This window comes from Mizuhopecten yessoensis, unplaced genomic scaffold (genome assembly GCF_002113885.1).
Source record: "Mizuhopecten yessoensis strain PY_sf001 unplaced genomic scaffold, ASM211388v2 scaffold1313, whole genome shotgun sequence".
In the NCBI taxonomy this organism is placed as follows: domain Eukaryota; kingdom Metazoa; phylum Mollusca; class Bivalvia; order Pectinida; family Pectinidae; genus Mizuhopecten; species Mizuhopecten yessoensis.
The window spans coordinates 727,872-750,520 of NW_018403984.1; the positions used below are offsets into that span (position 1 = coordinate 727,872).

Consider the following 22,649-nt stretch of genomic DNA (forward strand, 5'->3'; position numbering starts at 1 on the left):
TAGAGAAAATCAGTGTAGTACCTCTGAGTCTGGAGAAGAAGATTTTTGAAATATTGATTAATTTTCCCTTTGGGGCCCCGCCCTGGCCCCAGATGTTGGGGTAGGAATCCCAATTTTACAATTTTTGGTAGGAATCCCAATTTTACAATTTTGAAGCCTCATCTACCAAGGATGATTCTGACCAAGTTTGAAAAAAATCCATCCACTGGTTCTTGAGAAGAAGTTGAAAATGTAAAAGTTTACGCACGACGCCGGACGAAAAGCGATTAGAATAGGTCACTTGAGCAAAGCTCAGGTGACCTAAAAATAGTGTTCTCGTTTGATTTGGCTATTCAGTCTAATAAAATTATGTACTATAGCCAATTACATTTCTGCAATCGATCATCAATTGGTTTACTTCCTCCGATTACAAACCAATTATCGATTATGATTTTAAACCAATTGCCCATCACTTATAAACTATCTCTGGGTTTGTCTATTTAATTTCCAACATGGGTACCCAAAAGGGGAACATAATATGCCTGTCTTACATTGAATGAGAAGTTGTATGTAGGTTGTACATGAAAGGCCATAACTCCATAAATTACCGTTGGACAATGGTAGTAATAGAACTTGTCCGAGCTACCATGGCAATGGTGGTCATAGAACTTGTCCGAGCTACCATGACAATGGTGATCATAGAACTTGTCCGAGCTCCCATGGCAATGGTGGTCATAGAACTTGTCCGAGCTCCCATGGCAATGGTGATCACAGAACTTGTCCTAGCTACCATGGCAATGGTGGTCATAGAACTTGTCCAAGCTACCATGGCAATGCATATGGTGGTCATAGAACTTGTCCAAGCTACCATGGCAATGGTGATCATAGAACTTGTCCGAGCTACCATGACAATGGTGATCATAGAACTTGTCCGAGCTACCATGACAATGGTGGTCATAGAACTTGTCTGAGCTACCATGGCAATGGCGATCATAGAACTTGTCCAAGCTACCATGGCAATGGTGGTCATAGAACTTGTCTGAGCTACCATGGCAATGGTGATCATAGAACTTGTCTGAGCTACCATGACAATGGTGATCATAGAACTTGTCCGAGCTACCATGGCAATGGTGGTAATAGAACTTGTCCGAGCTACCATGGCAATGGTGGTCATAGAACTTGTCTGAGCTACCATGGCACTGAACCTTCCTATGAAGTTTGCAATGAACCTTCCTATCAAGTTTGCAATGAACCTTCCTATCAAGTTTGCAATGAACCTTCCTATCAAGTTTGCAATGAACCTTCCTGTCAAGTCTGAAGTTATTCCTAAGAAAAGTACTCAATAATATCGAGCGGACACTGTTTCGGCAATTAAATAAAGGGCCATAACTCTGTAAATTACGGTCCAATAATTGAGGTTATCAACCTTGTCCAAGTTATCATGGTAATGAACCTTCCAATGAAGTTTGAAGTTTATCCATTGAAAACTACTCCAGATATGGAGCGGACACTGTTTGGAAAAAGGAATAAAGGGCCATGACTCCGTAAATTACGGCCCAACAAATCGAACTTGTCCCAACTATCATGGAAATGAACCTTCCTATAAAGTTTGAAGTGAATCAAATGAAAACTACTCGAGATATGATATAGTGCGGACACCGTTTCGGAAAGGGGATAAAGGGCCCTAACTCTGTGAGTTTATGTTGGATATTGGTGGTTGTCGAACTTGTCTAAGCTGTTATGGTAATGAACCTTCTTATGAAATTTGAATTTAATCTATTGAAAATTGTTAGATATCGAGCAGACACCAAGCAAGCGCGCCCAGCCCCCCACTTGCCAAGGTGATAACATACACATGTATGCAATACGTCCCATCTTATGATGGGTGTAGAATAAATCGGGAGGACATCAAGCGCGCCCCTGCCGCCGCCCACCCACCCGCCCACGTGATTACATAATATGTCCCATCTTTCAATGGGCGTATAAAATAGTAAACCTGCAAGAGATCTGAATCATGATATCTATATCATGCCAGCTGTTTCTTGCCATACAAAATACAAAATGTATATTTACCAATATGGCTTTGACCGACAAGAAGCCTTCCAAGGTTTCTTTTCTTTACTGGTGCCTGCAGTGGCACCCTGGAAATTCCCTCCCCTACCTCATCCATTGTGCGTCCTGAAAATGTAAACACGTTTTAAATTCAATAATTCAATGTCATTGCTGGGGTTGTAGAGTTGAGGTTTAATATGAACATTTGATAGTGTGAAAATTAAGATACATAAAAAGTAACAAACAAATATCACTATCAGACCCATGTTTTTCTGCCATACCAGAGGGCCATTAGCAGTAAAAAAAATGTCTTAAAAATTGTGCTTTGCTAAAGTAGGCCGGCCATTCACAAGAATATATTGAGAACTTGAGTTTTTAAACTCATGTTTAGGACTTATCTGAAAAAATTCTACAAAACTCTATGATTATTTTCCTACTTTTTCATGTTACAAAGACAGTTCTAAAAGATTGATCAACTAGGTCATGACCAGTATTTAAATTGACTACAATGACCAGAATGTGTTTTAATTTTAAGACAAAATACACATCTTCCTTTTTTCTTGCAAAGCCAGATTAAGATGGTGTCAGGGTTTTTTTTCACTCTAAATCCTGTTAGCCCCATGGTCAGGTCACTTATTGCTAGGATGTTCCATTCAAAAAAATGAACAATTTTTCTTTGACATCCGATATCCATTTTAGAACTACAAGATCATCAAAACATAATGTATTTTATATCCCATCTTTTACATATCAAGGTCCATATATATGGAATAGTTTACCATCATATGTACAGAACTGCAAAAGACTATTATCTTTTAAGAAATGTGCCAAACAGTATTTTATGGGTAAAAACATATATGCTCATCATTTGTGTAATTTGTGTAATTCAGCACATTATCTTATTTATTTATCTTAACTGTTGTATATACAACGTAGTTAAGTAATACCTCGGCTGACCATGCTGGTAGGGCTCTCCCCTACCGCTGGAAAGCTCGGGTCATCGTTCATTTGAAGCTGTTTCTGTGATATTAGTGGATTTAAAATATACATTTAAAATTATCTTACCAATTTATTAACCATTCATAGTACTATTTTATCATGTTGTATATAATGTACATTTTTTAATATGCTTGACCATATGGGATCCGAGTCCTTGACTCAATAATAATGTAATCAAGTTTAAATTAAGACTATTATTATTGTTGTAAACATTATACATGAAACACAGCATATATACACTTTGAGCTCATCCTGACATTTTTTCGACAGAATAATTGTTCATGAAACCTGAATCAGAGACGTACATATTTGTGTAATACAGTATTACAGAATGCACTATATATGCAGTAAGTTTTCCAATCATTTTAAAACATTTCAACTCGGTTCTTTTTAACTCAAAAATACACGTTTAAACACGTCATGTGTTGGGGCAAAAAAGCCTTTAGCAAACCTGCTTGTCCTCATGATCATGACGTCATGTCATGTGACTTTCCTCAATTTATGTTTGTTTGTCGGTAATAGCTCTGGAAGCTAATGCTGTCCGTTTTTTATGTAATCAGTCATGTAAAATCAATTGTAGCTTATTGAGAAGCAGTACCAAGGTGATACATTAAACATGGGATAGCCTATAGCTAAAGGACTGAGCATTTCAGACTAATTTTCTAAGAATTGACCCCAGCTGACAATGACAACAAAATCTTAATATAATGAATGATCTTGCCCAACGACAACACATCATAAAGATTCATTAAATATAATCAATTATCATATGAACTGAAATTTCCACATCATAACAAAGTATAATATCTTTCTAACCAAGTTCATGTGGTAGGCCATGTCCATTACACTCCCTTGTTTACCGCCATTTGCATTTCGTAGGTTCATGGGGAAGTCATCAAACTAACGTTACGTAATTACTAAACATTAACATTGTAATCATGTTTGACATTGCCGTATTATTGAAGAGTAGAGTTTTATATTGGTCGTGTCTTCTTAAACTTACCGGATTTGTGAGTAAAATCCAGAATATTATCCTTTTTCTTCCTTTAAAAATGTCTGACCGAATTGTTTTGTTATTTCCATCACGGAATTTATGGGGATTCCCTACACTGTCACGCCACCTATATAATGTGGTTGCTTCCCTTAGCTTGTTACAATAAACTGGGCGAGATCGGGTCTATATCTCAGTCAATCTTAACCGAAGTAATTTATTTTTTAATCTCGCACCCTTTTAGTTCGAAGAAAACGATTTAATATTAGTATCCTGTCTTGTGCTGTATATGCCAGCGTCCGCGTTAAAATGTAGCACGTCTTAACAAAGAAGACGGCGTATTTCACAGTGTAGATAATATATTTTGTCTACAAAAATGGCATGCAGGCAAACCCAGAAAAATTCCAGGCCATCTGCATAGGAAAGAAATCAAAAGAGCAAATTCCATCTTTCACTATTGGAGATCACCAAATCACATGTACAGATAGTGTGACTTTGTTTGGGGTTGAAATTGACAGTGATCTAAAATTTGAAAATCATATGGCAAACTTATGTAGGAAGGCTTCCAAACAACAAGAGAATTGGAAATCATCTGACAAAAAAGGCAAAGTCACCATTTTTAAATCTTTTATTTTATCTGATTTTAACTTTTGTCCTCTTTCATGGCATTTTTGCAGTATTAGAAATACCAGAAAAATCGAAAAGATACAAGAAAGAGCTTTACGTTTTATTGATAATGATTATAGCTCCTCTATTAAAGATCTTTTAGCTAGATATTTTTTTTTTTTTTTTTTTTTTTTACATATATGTAGGCTGAAGACCATGGCCAATGAAGTATACAAGATTTTAAATAATATTGCTCCAGAATTCTTACAGAGTCTTATCAACAAAAACCAAGTTTTATATAATGTTAGGAAGGTTGACACTGTGACTATACCAAGAGTAAATTCTACCACATATGGTAAGAAATATTTTCGTTTTAAAGTCGCCCAGGTGTGGAATAGCCTACCAAATGAGATTAGACCAGCAGAATTGTCACATTTAATCATATATTATGTTTTATATTTATTACTTTACCGAGTCTAATGTATGCACTCTATCTATCTTTCTAATGATCTATCTATATGCTTTAATGCAAATGGTTTAGTACGCATGCGATGCTTAGCTTCAGTTATTATACCTCTACTTTATTTACTCTATATAAAAGTAATTGGTTAAATCGTGTGTGTTAGTCTGGGAACTAAAACACACCTACACTCTGGCTTGTTACCGAACTCGGAAGCGACGCGCGAGGTGGGCGTAGCTTGCTACCGAACTCGGAAGCGCCATCAAAGGGGTAGTTGGGACGTGAAGCTATATAGCTTTGGTTTACAAATATTTTCTAGTTAAAACTATCTCTCCGGTGTGTATCGGTATAATAAAACGGTTAAAGTATGGGGTTGAGGTATATAGCAAGTGTCTGGTGTCCCTTGACCATGCCTATTTCCCTCGGCTTCGCCTCGGGTAATAGACCTGGTCTCGGGACACCAGAAACTTGCTATATCCCTCAACTCCATCCTTTAACTGTATATTAATCCCAGTAGCTATAGGGATTAATGCCCCTATTCCTAACGCCCCGACTGTGTTGTCGTTCCTGTGGTTCCAATATGTGTCTGTTTGCGCAAAGAATGAGTTTCTGTATTGAATTTCAGGCGTGGTCTGCACACTCTTTAAGAACACGATTAGGAATATTATCTGGCTCTGTCGCTTTGGAAGGATTAAGGTTTCTTAAGAATGTTGTTACTCCTTCTTACTTAATAATTAGGTTAGGAATCGATTGGATTATGTTTTTACGAGTTTTTTCGTTATGTTGTAGTTACTAGGGTGAAGAAGGATGATAATTGGTTCAGTAAATTTTGTGCTTTCCTTTACCGCCACTGACAAGCGTGCCCTGTGACTTTGGTGCTGCCACTCGTATGTTTTCCTGTTTTCTTGATTTTATGTATTTCAGGAAATGCATAACCGGTCAGAGACATCTACGTTACAATTGAACATTTATTAGAATAATTTTGAAAACAAATGATATATCCGCCCGTGATAAATTTAATGGAGATCGTCAGATATTTCGGACTAATCTATACTGTATAACTACTATTAATAAGAATATATGTATGACAAGCTAGAGTGAGAAAAGTCCCTATTATTTGATATCTTAGAAAATCATTTATCAATAGAAATTAATTAATTAATGTGTCACTTCTGCTGTTTTGTTATGAATGTAAATTTCGTTTCATTGATGTGATATATTATAATGATATCAGAAATCAACATACCTGGTAACAATGATAACAAAGAGATGGTCTTATCAGCACTTGGCTAATTGTTCGACGACCAAAATATAATATCACAACAACATTCAGTCTAAAATAATCTCGTTTTAATAAAAATAAAAATAAAATAAAAAGTGCAACATTAACGTTAGAGGTGAAGGCAAATTCGTCACTTTAGTAATCATCGGGTTTCAGTAACTCGTTCAAATACACACGTATGAAAATGCCGATGTGTACAGTACAGACTGAGAAGATATTAGACTGAAATACCAAATCCAATCGGGTCTCCAGGATATTCAGAGTCGATGTTGTCAAACATTAGGTCAACCATACTCCGAATTATTCTGACGTTTTATCGACTTTTTTTTATATCGGTCTGTCGTCGATAAACGCCAGAATAATTTGGACTAGGTCAACCAGAGACGTATATAGCAATATGTAGTATATACGTCTCCATAGGTCAGCCAGGGTGATAATGTAGACCTAACTTTATATCATTTATGTATCAATGACATATGTAAAGATTATTTTACTTTACTTGCGGTTTTGTCTGATGTACATATATAGATGATGATTTAGAAATAAACGTCGAAAACTAGAATTGATTAAATGAGGACAGAAGATAAGACAAAACGTGTCAACATAGATCTAGAGGCTATTCGTCATTTTACGTATTTATTGAATGTATGCTGAGTTTAAATTGTAACTTGAGATGATTTACATAACGTGCACACATTAAAGAGGACAAACGCACTGTTCGAACATACATTGAGTCAGTGGCTTCATGTGCATCTAAAGGTCTAGATGAACATATATTACGGAGCTGTATATGGTTCTGTATGCAAAATACTGGGGTTAATATAACGACTTCCAATATTGTAGTTTGTGGTGAACTTGGTAGAGTTCCCTTAATTAATGACATGGTTTTCTCTATGATTGAATATTGAAATACGTTAAGATACCTAATGTGATCCTCTCCTACAGAGTCTTTACCAAACAATTACCAGATTTTCAAATAAGGTATCGATTGATATTTCTGTATATAAGTCACTAAAAATAGTTTCTCAGATATATCTAGTTCATCGACGCTTAAACTTCACACAGACTGTTGAAAAGAAAAAAGTTCAATCATAATAAAGCTGAACGAATCAGTCACGAAAATTAAGAACAAGTACACAATTCCAAAACTTCTTAGATGATGTAACATGTCCAGATTGCCATCTACATTGTTTGGAATATGAATTATGTTGGATTGGAAATTTGATCCTCGGGATAGCGATATTTATATTAATTGTATTTTCAATAAATATATGAAGTCTCTCTAAAGCCAGAATATACTAATATGACTTCTTCAATCTAAGTAAAATCATATCCGAATTCCCGTTTCTCTACGATAATCTTACATAAGCTAAATTTATTGTCCCGGTGATAGATTTTAAAAAAAGAAATTTATACTATGTTGCGAATTACAATTTCGAGATAACCTTCTTTTATTTACGAACTTATGTCTTTGATGCTGAAATTGACAACTTTATAAAAATACATTTTCACTGAAATTATGAAATCTGGGTGTCGGAAAGGTGTAAAATTATTCTTCGGAAAAGAAAAAAACAGTAGTTGAGCTAGATAAGAAATTATACGGGGGCAGGCTCCTATGGAGAATTAACATTACTGGAAACAGGCCCTTTGAGAGAATTTGGAAGATCACTAAAAGAGTTATTTCCCTTGCACCATAAAAAACTTAGTTTTGACTTGTTCGTATTTTTTTTATGTTTTTCCCCCCTGTCAAATATTCAGAATTGCTTGTCCATATTTTTACTAGTATATTATTTTATGTACCTATTAGAGCTTTCTTGAATAAATTCAATTTAATTCTAATAATTTGTCAACAGGTGCTTGTAATTGTTCAAGGGGAGTAACCTCGATTGCTACATCCGGTTGTTTACCTAGCAACGATGAAAAAATGGCGACTTCATTGCCTCACGGAGAAGGCTGATATATTTTTTAAGTGACAACTATAAAAAGACGACAGCACGATATAACTCATCTGTGACATTTCATAACAGAAGAGTTCTTCTATATAAGGAAATCTTTATTTGTGATATGCTGTAAAGGAATAAATTCAACGGTATATAAAGTTTCACATTTTACAACGTAAACAAAACATGGCGGCTACACAAATGTATAACCCGGTGGGGTTCTCCAACAACAGCATGACCCAGGCTGTTACCTCAGAAAAGCCTGTTATACCCCTCGTAAAACACATAATTACAGACGAAGAAATAGGACTACTCAAGGTAATTATAAGGGCCATATATTTGCTTGTAGTCACTAGTCACAAATGTCATCGTTTTCTGAGCACTGTCAAGCTTCCCATGTAAAACTCAAACTATTACTGAATTAATGTAGTTTTAATGAAAACGTAAAAATGTAAATATATTTACGGAACAAGGACGAACAAGTTAAAATGTTAATGGACCTAAGGGCGATCCTGTTTTAAGATGATAGACCCAGGAGTCTGATGTGTCTCTTGATATTTTTCTGTACTGAGTAATGGATAAGTGTTGACACGGGATAGTCCATTATTGGTATATGTTTTACATCTCGTCAAATATTATATCATGATCATGTACGCAAATGTTTCAGGGTTCTAAGCTTCAACCAATCAACATGAACAGAGTTGTGAAGTTGTTGACAGATCCACATTCTGTAAGTGTGTACTGAATATTAGATGAGACACAATCGCAAACTAATTTGACAGCAAGTTAAATTCTCTTATGTTTTAATATAAATGAAATATTGTTTTTTTGTTCAAAGAAGGAATTGAATTCTTTATTAATTCATCCTCCTGAAGAATTCATTCATCTTTGTTTGTTTTACTTTCACATGTTAATGTTTAATTGTATTTCCACTAAGTAATATAACAAGATTAGAGCAAAAACGACATTTATCCACTCCTACATTTCTAAACAGGATGTTGCAATGCTTTAAAAATAACTTACCTTTTTCTTTATAGGTAATGCTTTATGACCGTCATATCAATGCACTACAGCGACTTGTGAGACACTACGAAAAGGGCTTTGTATCCTTCCAATACCTACATTCTAATCAAGCTTCTAATACATACGTTCCTCATCAAGCTTCTAAAATGTTTTCATTTGATCACGTAAATGAAATCTTTGCTGTTTGCTCTTGAGTTTTAAGAAAATAACTGATTTTAGGATGCATGGCTGTCACATATTTTACTGTCAGATGAGTATCTATCCCATCAGCTATTTCTGGGACCTACTATACTACCTTGGTGTATGTTCAGACATCGCAAGCTTTTAGAAGCCAGATATTGATACATTAATTATTCCATTTATCATTAAGATACAACACCAGATTAAATTATGAAAAAACCCACATTTAAGTAATATTGCAAGACATAAATCTACTTTTGTTTTGTTTACAAAGTGTTGGTGTCCATGTGAAGTTTTTAAAATGCAGTTTCTGTATATTTCCTTGACCGAGTTTTCAGCCAATGAAAGATTTAGTCCAGGTCTGCAAGGTTCTGAATGTCTGCTCGGACAAAACCCAGGAACGACCTATGTACGAAACACTCATCTGTGATATCCTCAAAATTTGCAGTCTGCCATTCCTCAAAGAGAAGTCCTCGGATGAACTCATCTATGAACAAATTGTCACAGAATCTGTATCCCAACTTGGTAAGGCTATCTAAACACGTAATTGAACACATATATGAATAAAAAAACAATAGTTAGTTAAAAATAAACTTTAAAAAGTTTTCACTTTCTGCAGTGAAAGTTTTATACTTCTATTGCAATGAAAAACTTGAGACCTTTTTAATATAGTTAAAATGAGACAGTCTTGCATGTTGTCAATATCAAACTTGTGTGTGTAGGAAGGCCCAGCCAACTGACATCCGTAGTTTGTCTGTTATAACGTGTTTTGCTATTTTCAGGTTACCTGATGAGGGTCCCAAGTCGAGATGTGAGGAAACAGATATGTAAAACCTTGGTGAGCTTCTACACGGAAAAACCCTCGTCACAAGAAGTTCAGAGTAAGTATAACTGTTGACTGTTAATGATGAAACTCTCCTGTGATATTGTATTATTGTTTACTTATTTTCAATATAAAAAATACACTTTCTTGGATTTTTATTGTGGTATTTTATTGTGGTACTGCTTAGGCATATATGATCAAACTTCCTTTATTTGTCATAATTGTTTTACTAATTTATTATACACAAAAAACTTTTCCTTCTTGTTTTAAATGAACTGTTTTTAGAATACACAATGAATTACTTCCTTTGGTAAATTGTGTTACAATGAATAGACTACAAATACTAACCAATTCCAATAAAAAGTGTATCATAAAAGAGGCCATTGTAAAAAAAAACACGTTGTTTCTTCTTCTTCTTTTTCTTCTTGCATCTTTTCTGTTAAGAATGGAAATAAGATTCATCTCTGTTTATATAGTAACAATGGATTCTGATACTGAAAATATATTTTCTGTGTAATATGAGATTTACAGCCCTACCTACTAGCCCTGGGCGTTGAGCTTGTTGAATTGTTCATCTCTGAAAATAAGATATTTAAATCAAGTACATGTAAAAGTATTTGGTAAATCATGTTTGTAGCAAATTAAACAAAATCGTACACAAAAAAATGAGTTCACTGACTATGGACAAAATTTCTTTAGATTTCGCTGCTGATGGGATTTCCTTAACAGAAGACAAAAATATAACACTTTGATATCAATGATTATTACTTGACAATACACATGTTAAATTGTACCTTAAAATATTTCATTTTTTTAGAGCACAAACCAACATCTGTATCCTATAACCAAAACATCATCGAGAACAGTGACGTCTCCGAGACACTTGTTAAGGTGAGCAACCAAATCACACTATAAACTCTTAATACTTAAATAGATGAAATTATTTTGAATTTTCATGTGAAGATTACTTATAAATATTATACCAATAATGAAAGTTCTGGGTTTTTTTTTCTTAATTTTTGGAAATAAATTATACAATCTTGATGAAACTAATCTACATCTTTCTTCAATGTGCTCAATTATATTAGTGAATTGGTTGTATTTTTTTCATTACATTGGCTTGGAACATATTTATGTCATTATTATTTGTATGAGGGATATGTAAAATTAATTTCATGCTAAGGAATAACAAATTATTAAAAAAAAACAGATTTTACCAAGACATGAATCTTTATTTCAGTCTTTGGCCCTGTTGGAGAATGACATAGCAATCAAACTGGCTGTCCTAGACGTCCTTCAGCACTTCTCTAAAAACTCAGGTGAGTACTAGGGAATAGAGGTCACTCAGTGCTCCTGCTTGTAAACCCTCGACAAGTAGTTAATGATAGTCAGTACTATATTGGTCTAAACAAGATGTCAGTAACATATATTTAGATTTTTACAATTATCACATGCATACAGTACTCTGTAAAGGAGGCTTTGATCCTTTAAGTGGAATATTCCTGATTACAACTTGATTCTTCTGCAAAAGTGAAAGTGTCTGGATATTTTTTTATTTTTTTTCATTTATAGCTAAAAACTGTGACCAGATGCTGCGTGTAGGGGCTGGTAATCGCATCTGCTCACGGATGACCGATGCTGACCCCAGTGGTCAGCTGCTGTTCCGGTCAGTGGATATCTTGTGGAACCTCCTGGAGTTTGGCGATGGGGGAGAACTGGCAACTCAGCTGGATAATCTCAGCTGCATCAAGTGAGTTGTTACAGGTTTGGTTAAACACTCTGATTGTTTTTTTAGGAACCATTAAGTATGCATTAATACAAAAAAAATCAATGTTTGTGAGATATTGAAAGGTCTTAATCAAATGTCTTTAAAAATCTATATGTATGGAATCAGTGACCATTTATTGTTCTGAAATAAAGTGCAATGAACATAGAATCATTCGTAGAATCAATTTAAAATTTGTTGTTGTGATGTAATTTCACTAGAATCTCTGTTTCTCAATATTGTGCCTTACTTTTCAGCCAATTGCGAGACGCCTTCGTGTTCCAGCTTACCCAGGGTTACAGCCACTATGACCGACAGTTGAGAAACGATCTTCTTGTTATAGCGACACTGGTAGCTTCCAAGTGTCCCAATGCACCATTTGTGGAGACTGGATTTGCGAAACAGCTCACTCTCTTTGCCACATTCCAGGAAGGTAAACTACAGTTCACCTCAGCACATGTAGCACCATTGATTGATAAAACAAATATAAAGACAACCAATGTTTTTGTAATGTTGATGTTTAATTGATTTGTAGATATTAATTTTGTAAATGAAACAACTAAATATAAGAGCTTAATAAAGTTTCTATTTCATATACATTTTACTATGTTTTTTACAATTCCAGTGAAAATTCATAACAATCAAAATTTAACATGGATTATACTAAAAATTCTATGTCCATTGCTCTTTATTTCAGAACAATTGCTTTCCTAAGGAGAAGAAAGTTAAGTCTTGTTAAATCAAGTTATATATGCTATCTAATAAACTCACTTATGACCTCTGTTTTGGTTACAGTGAAGAGTCACAACGTCTTAGTTAAACACCTGAAGCTGATGAAGAACCATGAAGATTTTGAACTGAAGAAACTACTGTTTAATATCTTGGTCACCCTCAGTAAAGATTCCACAGCAGTTCCGGTAGGTTGTAAACATGTCTGGAATTTGAATGCAATATTTTGATAAATATACAGTCTGTTTCTGATGTTGTGATGATGACTTATTTGTTTTTTCCCCCTTTTTGTTAAGATAGAATTCTGTTGACTTGTATGTTATCTCCCCTTGTCATTAATTAATAATATATAATTCCGTTATCTCCCCATTGTCATTAAGATAGAATTCTTTTGATTTATATGTTATCTTCCCATGTAGTTAAGATAGAGTTCTGTTCATTGATGTGTTATCTCTCCTTGTCGTTATGATAGAGCTCTGTTCATTTATATGTTATCTCCCCTTGTCGTTATGATAGAGTTCTATTCATTTATATGTTATCTCCCCTTGTTTTTGAGACAGATTGATGTTGACTTATTTGTTATCTCCCATCGTTATTGACACAGACTGATGTTGACTCGTCATCTCCCTTTGTTGTTGACACAGTCTGGTGTTGACATGTGTTCTCCACTTGTTGTTGACACAGACTGATGATGACTTGTTATCTCCACTTGTTCACCCAGACTGGTGTTGACATGTGTTCTCCACTTGTTGTTGACACAGACTGGTGATGACTTGTTATCTCCACTTGTTCACCCAGACTGGTGTTGACATGTGTTCTCCACTTGTTGTTGACACAGACTGGTGATGACTTGTTATCTCCACTTGTTCACACAGACTGGTGTTGACATGTTCGGTTCCCATGTTTTGAAGGCACACAACTATTAAACTATTCTTTATCTCCCACAGGTTTTATCTGAGGGCCACTTGATGTTGTCACTATTCAGTTTTGTGCGGGCAAATGAGAACACAATGGGGCCACGAGACTGGACATCAGCTCAGTTTGAGGAAGTTCAGCTGCATGCGATGTCATGTCTGTGTGCACTCTGTCCACTGATGATTGAGGATTACATGACATGTCAGGGCAGCACCAGGATACTGCTTCTCCTTGAATGGTGTGTCGGCAAAGGTAAATCTCTCAAAATTAATCTGAACAGTGTGATATATATTGGGAAATGAAGAACATTATTTCCGTGAAGCATACTTTGAGAGAAAAAAAACACCATATGTGATAATGTAGACAATTGCAGTCTTTTATTTTTTAAATTCTGCTGATACGTTGTTATTTCTGGGGCGTTATTTCTTTTCATTGAAAGTTAAAGTTTAACTCACCTGATCTGAAGGACTGAATTTGGCTTATGCCATACCATGGTGTTCGTGTCTGTCTGTCAACAATTTCTGCAAACAACTTCTTCTGAACTGAATTTTATCAAGTTTAAATGGAAGCATCCATAGTGGTGGGAGTTCAAAATTACACAAATGGTTGGGCTGACTTTATCTGGTCGTTATACTAAACCAGCCTAGGATGCCATTCCTTTTACTCATTCACCCCTACATATCTAAACTGGACTTGCCCAGTCTTTTGAATTGGTAAGGTTCAAATGTGTCTTCAGGGGTGAATGGGTTAACATGTTCATATAAATATGTTTAGTGATTGTGAGAATAAATATTCATAAAGACTTCTATACAGCAGCAATAAACTCAACAATTCCTTCTAAATCATTTGTAAATGAAGGCTGTAACATGCTCTACACCTTTATCTAACAGAGGACTTTGGTGGTCATGGTAACAGTATCCACGGAACTGGTGGCAGGGGTAGCAAGCGTGCCCAGATGCGTCATTGTCTTCGCTTGCTACGGAGTGTGGTATCCACGGGTGACGAGGTTGTCGTTCAGGATCTTGCTGACCAGGGTGCCATCAACCAGATCATTAGTAAGTTTAAGAAATGTGAAGTGTGAGGGGAATGTATCGCCTAGTCAAAAGTGTCCCTCTTCTTATAAATCTACGTATAATCAAGATCAGTTGCCTGAAGTTTTTCATCCCATAGAATTAAGGATCAGGAAGACAAAAGTTTCCTGGCACTTTAAATATAAAAGAAGAAGAATCGGCTAGATAAAAGACCTATGATCCCCTAAAAATTAACACTGTACGTATAACCAAAGAGATGAGTTATTTCTTTTCCATGTAATGTAAGTAAAGATATAACTCACTACTACACACAGGAATTCCGGATAAAGATAATTTATTGGTGGTTGTTTATGTAATTTTCAATTTAGATTAGCTCACATTAACTTATGAGAATTTTCCATTTTTTTGCGTCGCCTGCGAAAAGCTGGTGAAACATAGGTATTGCTATGTCGGCGTCGGCGGTGTAGGCGTCGTCGTCAGAACAGAGGTTTTCGTGCGAAAACTTAAGTTTCCTTGGGCCGATCAAACTCAAACTTCATGCAGTGCTTTCTTACCAAAAGTGTTTGCTTGGGATTGCTTTTCAGGTCCGAAGGTCAAAGGTCAAGGTCACTGTTACTATAAATAGAAAATCTGTTTTCGTGCGATAACTTGAGTTTCCTTGGGCCGATCAAACTCAAACTTCATGCAGTGCTTCCTTACAAAAGTGCTTGCTTGGGATTGCTTTTCAGGTCGGAAGGTCAAAGGTCAAGGTCACTGTTACTATTAATAGAAACTTCACTAAAACTGTATACTGGACGGCTTCGATCTACCACTTGACTCACCGTGTATACCTCTGAAATGCCGTCTTACTCCAAATGTTATTGACAACACTAGCTGTTTAACATCATAATCCACAAGTTTATTCATTTATTTATGGGAAACCATCCGACAAATCATACAAATTAAACTTGGAATTGAGACAATGAGTATCCAAAGCAAGTTCCTTTCAACAATGGTGACTAACCAAAAGCACCGAATATTGTAGGAAGTTGTCTCCCCTCTGATAGTCTCTAGTGCTACAATGCATTTGATCACCAAGTTGTCTCCCCTCTGATAGTCTGTGGTGCTACAATGCATTTTATCACAAAGTTGTCTCCCCTCTGATAGTCTGTGGTGCTACAATGCATTTGATCACCAAGTTGTCTCCCATCTGATAGTCTGTGGTGTAACGATGTATTTGATCACCAAGTTTTGTCATCATCATGAAGTCAACATTCCATGGCTTACCATTAGAATTTGATACAATAACAAAATAAATATTCATTTCAGTTCAGTAATCTAACACAACTAATTTAATCTACCTTCAGCCATTTTGTTGAATGCCATCCACAGCCAAAGGGGTGATGATGCCGTGGATGTGGAGATGCAGTCGGACATGCTGCTCATCCTTTCATGTCTATGTGATGGAGATATGCACAGAAAAGTAGGTCAAATCAATACCTGTACAGTTAAATCTGTCTTAATGGATTACCTGCTGAAAGTACAACCTATGTATACAGGACAGATTCATATTGATCTGGGCTTTCTGTTGACCCTTGACATTTAGCAATTTCAACAGTTAAATCACCCCTTTCCTGATATTTAAAGGGTCAGAACATATATGTCAACGAGACATTTTATTTTCAGATCAAGAGTCAAAGCTCATTTTCTGGAGTCAAATACATACTGTCAAGGATCTGCTGAAAGCTGTCGCTTTTACAATGTATTCTTTTATGTTTCTGATACAAACTGGAAATTATTGCTAGTAAAATATTAAACCTGAATATGAAAGTTGTCAGTTATATAGTCCTCATTACTGATCCATGCTGGTGATAGAAGTCCGAGGATAGTCTGCACACAGACACATCAACATGGTAGTTATTATCCTTGAAGTGTCAGTAACTTCTTTTTACTTCAGAGTGAAAGCTGTATGTACCAGAAACGAGTATTAAATCAATCAGATGATATCATTTCTCTCTTGACTAGAAATGTATAATTTGTATTTAGATACTTTTCTCTTTTGTTTTAATATCATTGGCTTTTACTTTGGCTTCCAAAAAGATACATTCAGCTTGCAATTTTCATTAAACCAGGTGAACATGACCATACTCAAATCACTTTTTTTTTCACATTTTTGCCACGATAATTGTTTTTTAAAAACAATAATGAATGTATGCCATGTTTACAGGAGCTTTTTGGTACTACTGGTGTGGATGTCACAATACATTATCTGAACACAGACTCGAAGCTTCTGAGTAGTGGATTGGGGCACCATCGCCTTCTCCTGGCCGCAGTGGACTGTGTCTGGTAGGTACCGTCGCACTGTTAACTAGTACCATCTGTCTTCATCAAACCTTTGGTAAGGTGACACCTGTATTCACCAAACCGTATTTGTTTACATCAAATTTTCTTTAAGGTGACAGACACCTGTCTACATCAAACTTTATGTAAGGTGACACCTGTCTACATCAAACTTTATGTAGGATGACACCTGTCTACATCAAACTTTATGTAAGATGACACCTGTCTACATCAAAATTTATGTAAGGTGACACCTGTCTACATCAAGCTTTATGTAAGATGACACCTTCCTACACCAAAACATTGTATAAGCTGACACATGTCTACACCAAATCTTGTATAAGGTGAAACCTGTCTACATCAAACCTTATGTAAGGTGACACCTGTCTACACCAAACCTTGTATAAGGTGACACCTGTCTACACCAAACCTTGTATAAGGTGACACCTGTCTACATCAAATCTTGTGTAGGTTGACACTTGTCTAGTTCAAATCTGTGTGAAGCTTATGTTCTGTACTGTTGGTAAATCACCCTGATTTAGAATTATTTTCTAAATAACTGACGAAGCAATAGATGCATTACCTTATAAGTGTCCTTTGTTTTATTTATTGGGCTTTTTATAGATTTTTATTGAATCAATGTATTCTAAGCCAACATTGTGGATTTTTATGTGCAGCAAATTATCTGAGGGTATATATTCTGTGCAATAAATGTGTTAAAAAGATATTTTTGCATTATTCTTTTGCCAAAAGAAATCTAGCAGGCATGTTAATCCATGTATTAGATTGATCCAGAGGTATGATGCTGTCGGCTGAGTGTTTGTTTGCCAGAGAAGTTGTCAGGGAATCCATTGTGCTGTGAAAGTTATAGACTCCAGTTCTGTTAGAACAAAGGTGACCCAGAACAGTTAGCAAAACACCCCATTCTCCACAAAGTGAACATTTATTGAGTCCAGATGGTAGCGGCACGTTTTTGGAAGCTGTGAGAATATTTGAGTGTGAAGAATGTATATGATATTGCTTGAGGTAACGGTGTGAATATAACATTACACGGGGATAAGTTAGGGATGTACAGACAACTCAGTGGGCACAGATTCTACTTCCCCGTCTCATGATTGGAAATGTTTGTTTCTTTTGTTGTAAATTTGCTTCCCTTATTTTACTATATTTCATTGCAATATCCTGTAGCTCTGTTAATATTTGATTTGAGTCAGAGGTCAAATGTCACTGAATGACCTTGACCTCAGTAATCACTCTCATTGATGAATAGGAAATGATGAACACTTGTTTTTTTATCTGCGAATAATTTTTGTGCGTGTCATGTACATGTATAATACATATTTGTGAATATAAAATGTAATGATAAATAACAATTAATATGGATTTCATTTGCTTTGGTGATATACTCGCAAACCTAAACTGAAAATAGTACAAGATTAAAAAGTCTGCCTATTCAGTTTTCCAAATGAGATTATTTGTACTGCAAAAAGTGTATAGTGTATAACCTGAATACATGAGATTAATACTTTCATTAGTAACTATAGCAACAGGTGATAATGTTAAAACTGCCCTGAGAAAGCTGTTTACACCAGAGGACCAGTATGTATAATTTGTTTATCTAACTCTGGTACAGGTGCTCCATCGTAAACTGCTACGGCACCGAGGATTACTTCCTGGAGAAGGAGGGTGTGTTCCTGTTGATTGATTTACTTGAGGTAAGCCGCACACCCTTACTTAATTCTCTGATTAGCTATTTATTAAAGCTGAAAGTCTGACATACTTCATCACATCTTCCTTACAGAAATATTCAGCATTGAGACATGTTCCTAGACATGTTACTAGATACATAATCCCTTACAATGAATAAATAAGGTTATGGTTTTGGTGTAAAGTTAATTTTGAATACAATTTCGTGATATTTCTCAAAAGAATAATTTGTGTAAGATTACCAACTGTAGGTCCTTTGTATAGTTATGTTTGATAAGCCACTTGGTACCTACGCACTTTACAAATTAACACCAAAAGACATGTGTCTTATGGTATGCCATACGGTAAACACCATGGGGACACTCCTATTTTAGCGATCAAGGATACATGCTATCTATTAGTGCTATCTGTGGTATTTTGTTTGCCTTGTTTTACAGTAATTTACAGGCTGTTTTACCTAGAAAAAAAAGGTTTGATTTTGCCAAAATCAAGAAAAAGTGAGGCAATTTAAAATAATGCTATGTTTTCTCAATTCATGTAGGAATGGGTTGCTGTAAAATTTAGGTAAAAAACACACTGGCTATTAAATATTAGCATACTGACTCTCCAGGAAATGTACTTCTATAGTTAGTATTTTATCTAAATTAGCACATTTGTGAAAGTGCTAAAATAGGAATACCACTAAAATGAGAACATTTGCAGTAAGTCTTTACAATGTTGAAAAAAAAAAAAAAAAAAAAAAAGGAAGCTAACAAATCCAAAATGATTTGGCCCAACAGATGAGTTCCCTCATCAGCAATTCTCTGTTAAATAGTTTGGTTAGCTAAATCAATGTGTATTTGTAACGGTATAAATATGATGCTTCTCCAATTTCATTGTGCATCTGTCTTTTATCAGGAGGACTTTTTATCATCTAATCAATTCAAACTAGGAATAACACTGTCAATTAAAGTGTTGATTAAACCATTAGAGGCCGTAAGGTTTTAAATCCATAAGCTGTGTTAGCATTATTTTTTTATAAGGTAAATTTGTACATTGAAGCAATTTGTACTATGAACCACAAACATTACTGAATAAATGGCAAATTATACTAATTATGAATGTTAGGCTGTTTTTTTTTAATGAAAGCTATAGAAAATTAAGAGAATGGCAGAACTTGAGACTTCAGTTTTATCGAAGGTCCATCAAACTCTTGCCTGCCAGGGAATGACTTAATGCTTCTCAAGATTTTAAATGAATACTTTTTCTTTTATATTTTATTTTCATTTTTTTTACAAGACAACACAAACCATATATGACATTATACATTATTACATAGTTGTTCAGTACATGAATGTTCATTCACATTAAACAAAAATGTCTATGAAATTTTAACCAGTTTTGTAACTCTTGCCTGCCAGCTAATGACTTAAGGCTTCTCAAGATTTCAAATGAATATTGATTGATTTGACAGTTAACAGAATTCAACTTTTATCAATCTTCTAAGCTTCATTTGATTATTGTGGGACATTGCTGTGTTGTTGATTAGCGGAGTCTGATTACGAGTGTCTGTTCTATAGGTGGGATATTAAATGTGAATGCTCAAAGGCTAAAGGTCAAGGTCAAAAGATTACTTTAATGATGTTTATAATTTAGAAAACATACTTCTGATAAAGGAATCAATGCATTATTTCCAAACTTAACAAAGTATAAGGGAAAAGTATTAAGTCTGGACAGGTTGACGGTCACCTATCAATGTGTCACTTTTTTACATGATATTCTCTCAAGTTAATGAATTGGATGTCACACAACTTTCTAAACCTTTTCAATAAGACATGTATTAGAAATATGACAATTACAGAAACTACTGGTCAAGTTAATTTGGTGGAAGTTTTGTTTGAAACATCTCTAATGAACGGAATCACCAAATTTCTAACAGATTTATTGAGTAGATACCTATGCTTACGAAGGTCAGAGGTCAAGTTTGCTCATTACTGTATAGCAGGAACTGTTTGCTGCAGTTTAATTTTTCGCCTTTTTCGCACTCCGCAATAAGGGCAAATTTATCATCGCAGCAAACACAATTTACCCTATATAGTAATTACATGTTAAGGGCGAAATATACTCTGGGTGAATATAGATTTTACAAGTCAAGGGCAAATATTTGACTGGATGAAAGTTTACCTGTATACATTACCACTTTGATATGATACATCCCTGTCACCTATAGCTGCTAACCCACTCACATTGTTTACCCTCTGCTGTAGGTGTGTCCTAAGAACATGCATAACCTGATCCTTGGCTGCCTACTTGACCTGTGTGAGAACCCCAAGACAATTCATCATGTCCTCACCTGGCGTGGAGCTGACAACGCCTCAGCTCCTCATCTCTTCTGTGACATCTTCCGTAACGAGGAGCGTGAGCTCGGAGTGAGACGCACTAAGGATGGGGCTATTTTAGACCACACAAGGCCCCTGATGGGTGTCCTCCAAGAGAATCAAGGTGTCATTCCCCAGCCTGCAGCCAACCCTAGCCAGGCCATAGTGGATGTTTCTGAGAACATGAGAGCCAAAATATACTCTATCTTCTGTAAGATAGGTAAGAATGTTCATGAACATAATGTGCTTTATTCTTAAGTTTAAGGGGAAGTTATTGCTGACCACTGGTCTCACGTTTTATCAGGACACATCATTGTTGACCACTGGTCTCACATTGTGTTTAGACACATCATTGCTGACCACTGGTCTCACATTGTTTTAAGACACATCATTGCTGACCACTGGTCTCACATTGTGTTAAGACTTATCATTGCTGACCACTGGTCTCACATTGTGTTTAGACACATCATTGCTGACCACTGGTCTCACATTGTGTTTAGACACATCATTGTTGACCACTGGTCTCACATTGTGTTTAGACACATCATTGCTGACCACTGGTCTCACATTGTGTTTAGACACATCATTGCTGACCACTGGTCTCACATTGTGTTTAGACACATCATTGCTGACCACTGGTCTCACATTGTGTTTAGACACATCATTGCTGACCACTGGTCTCACATTGTGTTTAGACACATCATTGCTGACCACTGGTCTCACATTGTGTTTAGACACATCATTGCTGACCACTGGTCTCACATTGTGTTTAGACACATCATTGCTGACCACTGGTCTCACATTGTGTTTAGACACATCATTGCTGACCACTGGTCTCACATTGTGTTTAGACACATCATTGCTGACCACTGGTCTCACATTGTGTTTAGACACATCATTGCTGACCACTGGTCTCACATTGTGTTTAGACACATCATTGCTGACCACTGGTCTCACATTGTGTTTAGACACATCATTGCTGACCACTGGTCTCACATTGTGTTTAGACACATCATTGCTGACCACTGGTCTCACATTGTGTTTAGACACATCATTGTTGACCACTGGTCTCACATTGTGTTTAGACACATCATTGCTGACCAGTGGTCTCACATTGTGTTTAGACACATCATTGTTGACCAGTGGTCTCACATTGTGTTAGGACACATCATTGCTGACCACTGGTCTCACTTTATCTTTCAGGATTCACTGATCTGCCCGGTCTGACTGTAGATGACCATGTGACACTGACTGTTGTGGAGAAATACCTCGACTTCAAGGTAACACATTAATTACATATTACTTATTGTTATTTAACAAGCATGCTTATATATATAAAGAAAACAGGTATGTCTCTGATGACTTAAATATGTATCCAGTAAAATCTCAATAAAATGCCCCTCAATTTGTTTCCCCCGCCATAAAATGGCGGGGCATATAGTGTTGCCCATGTCCATCCCGTCCTGTCCCTCCCTTCCCAACTCGTCCCAT

The 22,649-nt window shown here is 35.8% G+C and overlaps 2 protein-coding genes across 4 annotated transcripts in view; one reads left to right on the forward strand and one right to left on the reverse strand.

Annotated features, from left to right (window-relative positions):
* The window catches only part of LOC110459463, a 15,162-nt gene extending 11,022 nt beyond the window's left edge, over positions 1-4,140 (reverse strand). For all 3 annotated transcript variants that reach the window (XR_002463896.1, XM_021511735.1, XM_021511746.1), the window contains exons 1-2: positions 4,034-4,140; positions 2,053-2,157 (exon numbers count right to left, since the gene is read on the reverse strand). Coding sequence is in view for 2 of the 3 variants with exons in the window: in XM_021511735.1 (XP_021367410.1) it covers positions 2,053-2,149 (97 nt within the window). In the remaining variant the exon portion in view is untranslated. The remainder of the gene's footprint in view (positions 1-2,052; positions 2,158-4,033) is intronic.
* Positions 4,141-8,273: 4,133 nt separating this feature from the next.
* The window catches only part of LOC110459474 (cilia- and flagella-associated protein 69-like), a 28,438-nt gene continuing 14,062 nt past the window's right edge, over positions 8,274-22,649 (forward strand). The window contains exons 1-17 of the mRNA XM_021511758.1: positions 8,274-8,627; positions 8,977-9,039; positions 9,347-9,412; positions 9,851-10,037; positions 10,295-10,393; positions 11,153-11,226; positions 11,576-11,654; positions 11,908-12,085; positions 12,358-12,533; positions 12,896-13,017; positions 13,777-13,996; positions 14,635-14,799; positions 16,122-16,237; positions 16,982-17,100; positions 18,728-18,809; positions 21,048-21,378; positions 22,362-22,438. Of these exons, the coding sequence (XP_021367433.1) occupies positions 8,496-8,627; positions 8,977-9,039; positions 9,347-9,412; positions 9,851-10,037; positions 10,295-10,393; positions 11,153-11,226; positions 11,576-11,654; positions 11,908-12,085; positions 12,358-12,533; positions 12,896-13,017; positions 13,777-13,996; positions 14,635-14,799; positions 16,122-16,237; positions 16,982-17,100; positions 18,728-18,809; positions 21,048-21,378; positions 22,362-22,438 (2,286 nt within the window). The 5' untranslated portion in view covers positions 8,274-8,495. The remainder of the gene's footprint in view (positions 8,628-8,976; positions 9,040-9,346; positions 9,413-9,850; positions 10,038-10,294; positions 10,394-11,152; positions 11,227-11,575; positions 11,655-11,907; positions 12,086-12,357; positions 12,534-12,895; positions 13,018-13,776; positions 13,997-14,634; positions 14,800-16,121; positions 16,238-16,981; positions 17,101-18,727; positions 18,810-21,047; positions 21,379-22,361; positions 22,439-22,649) is intronic.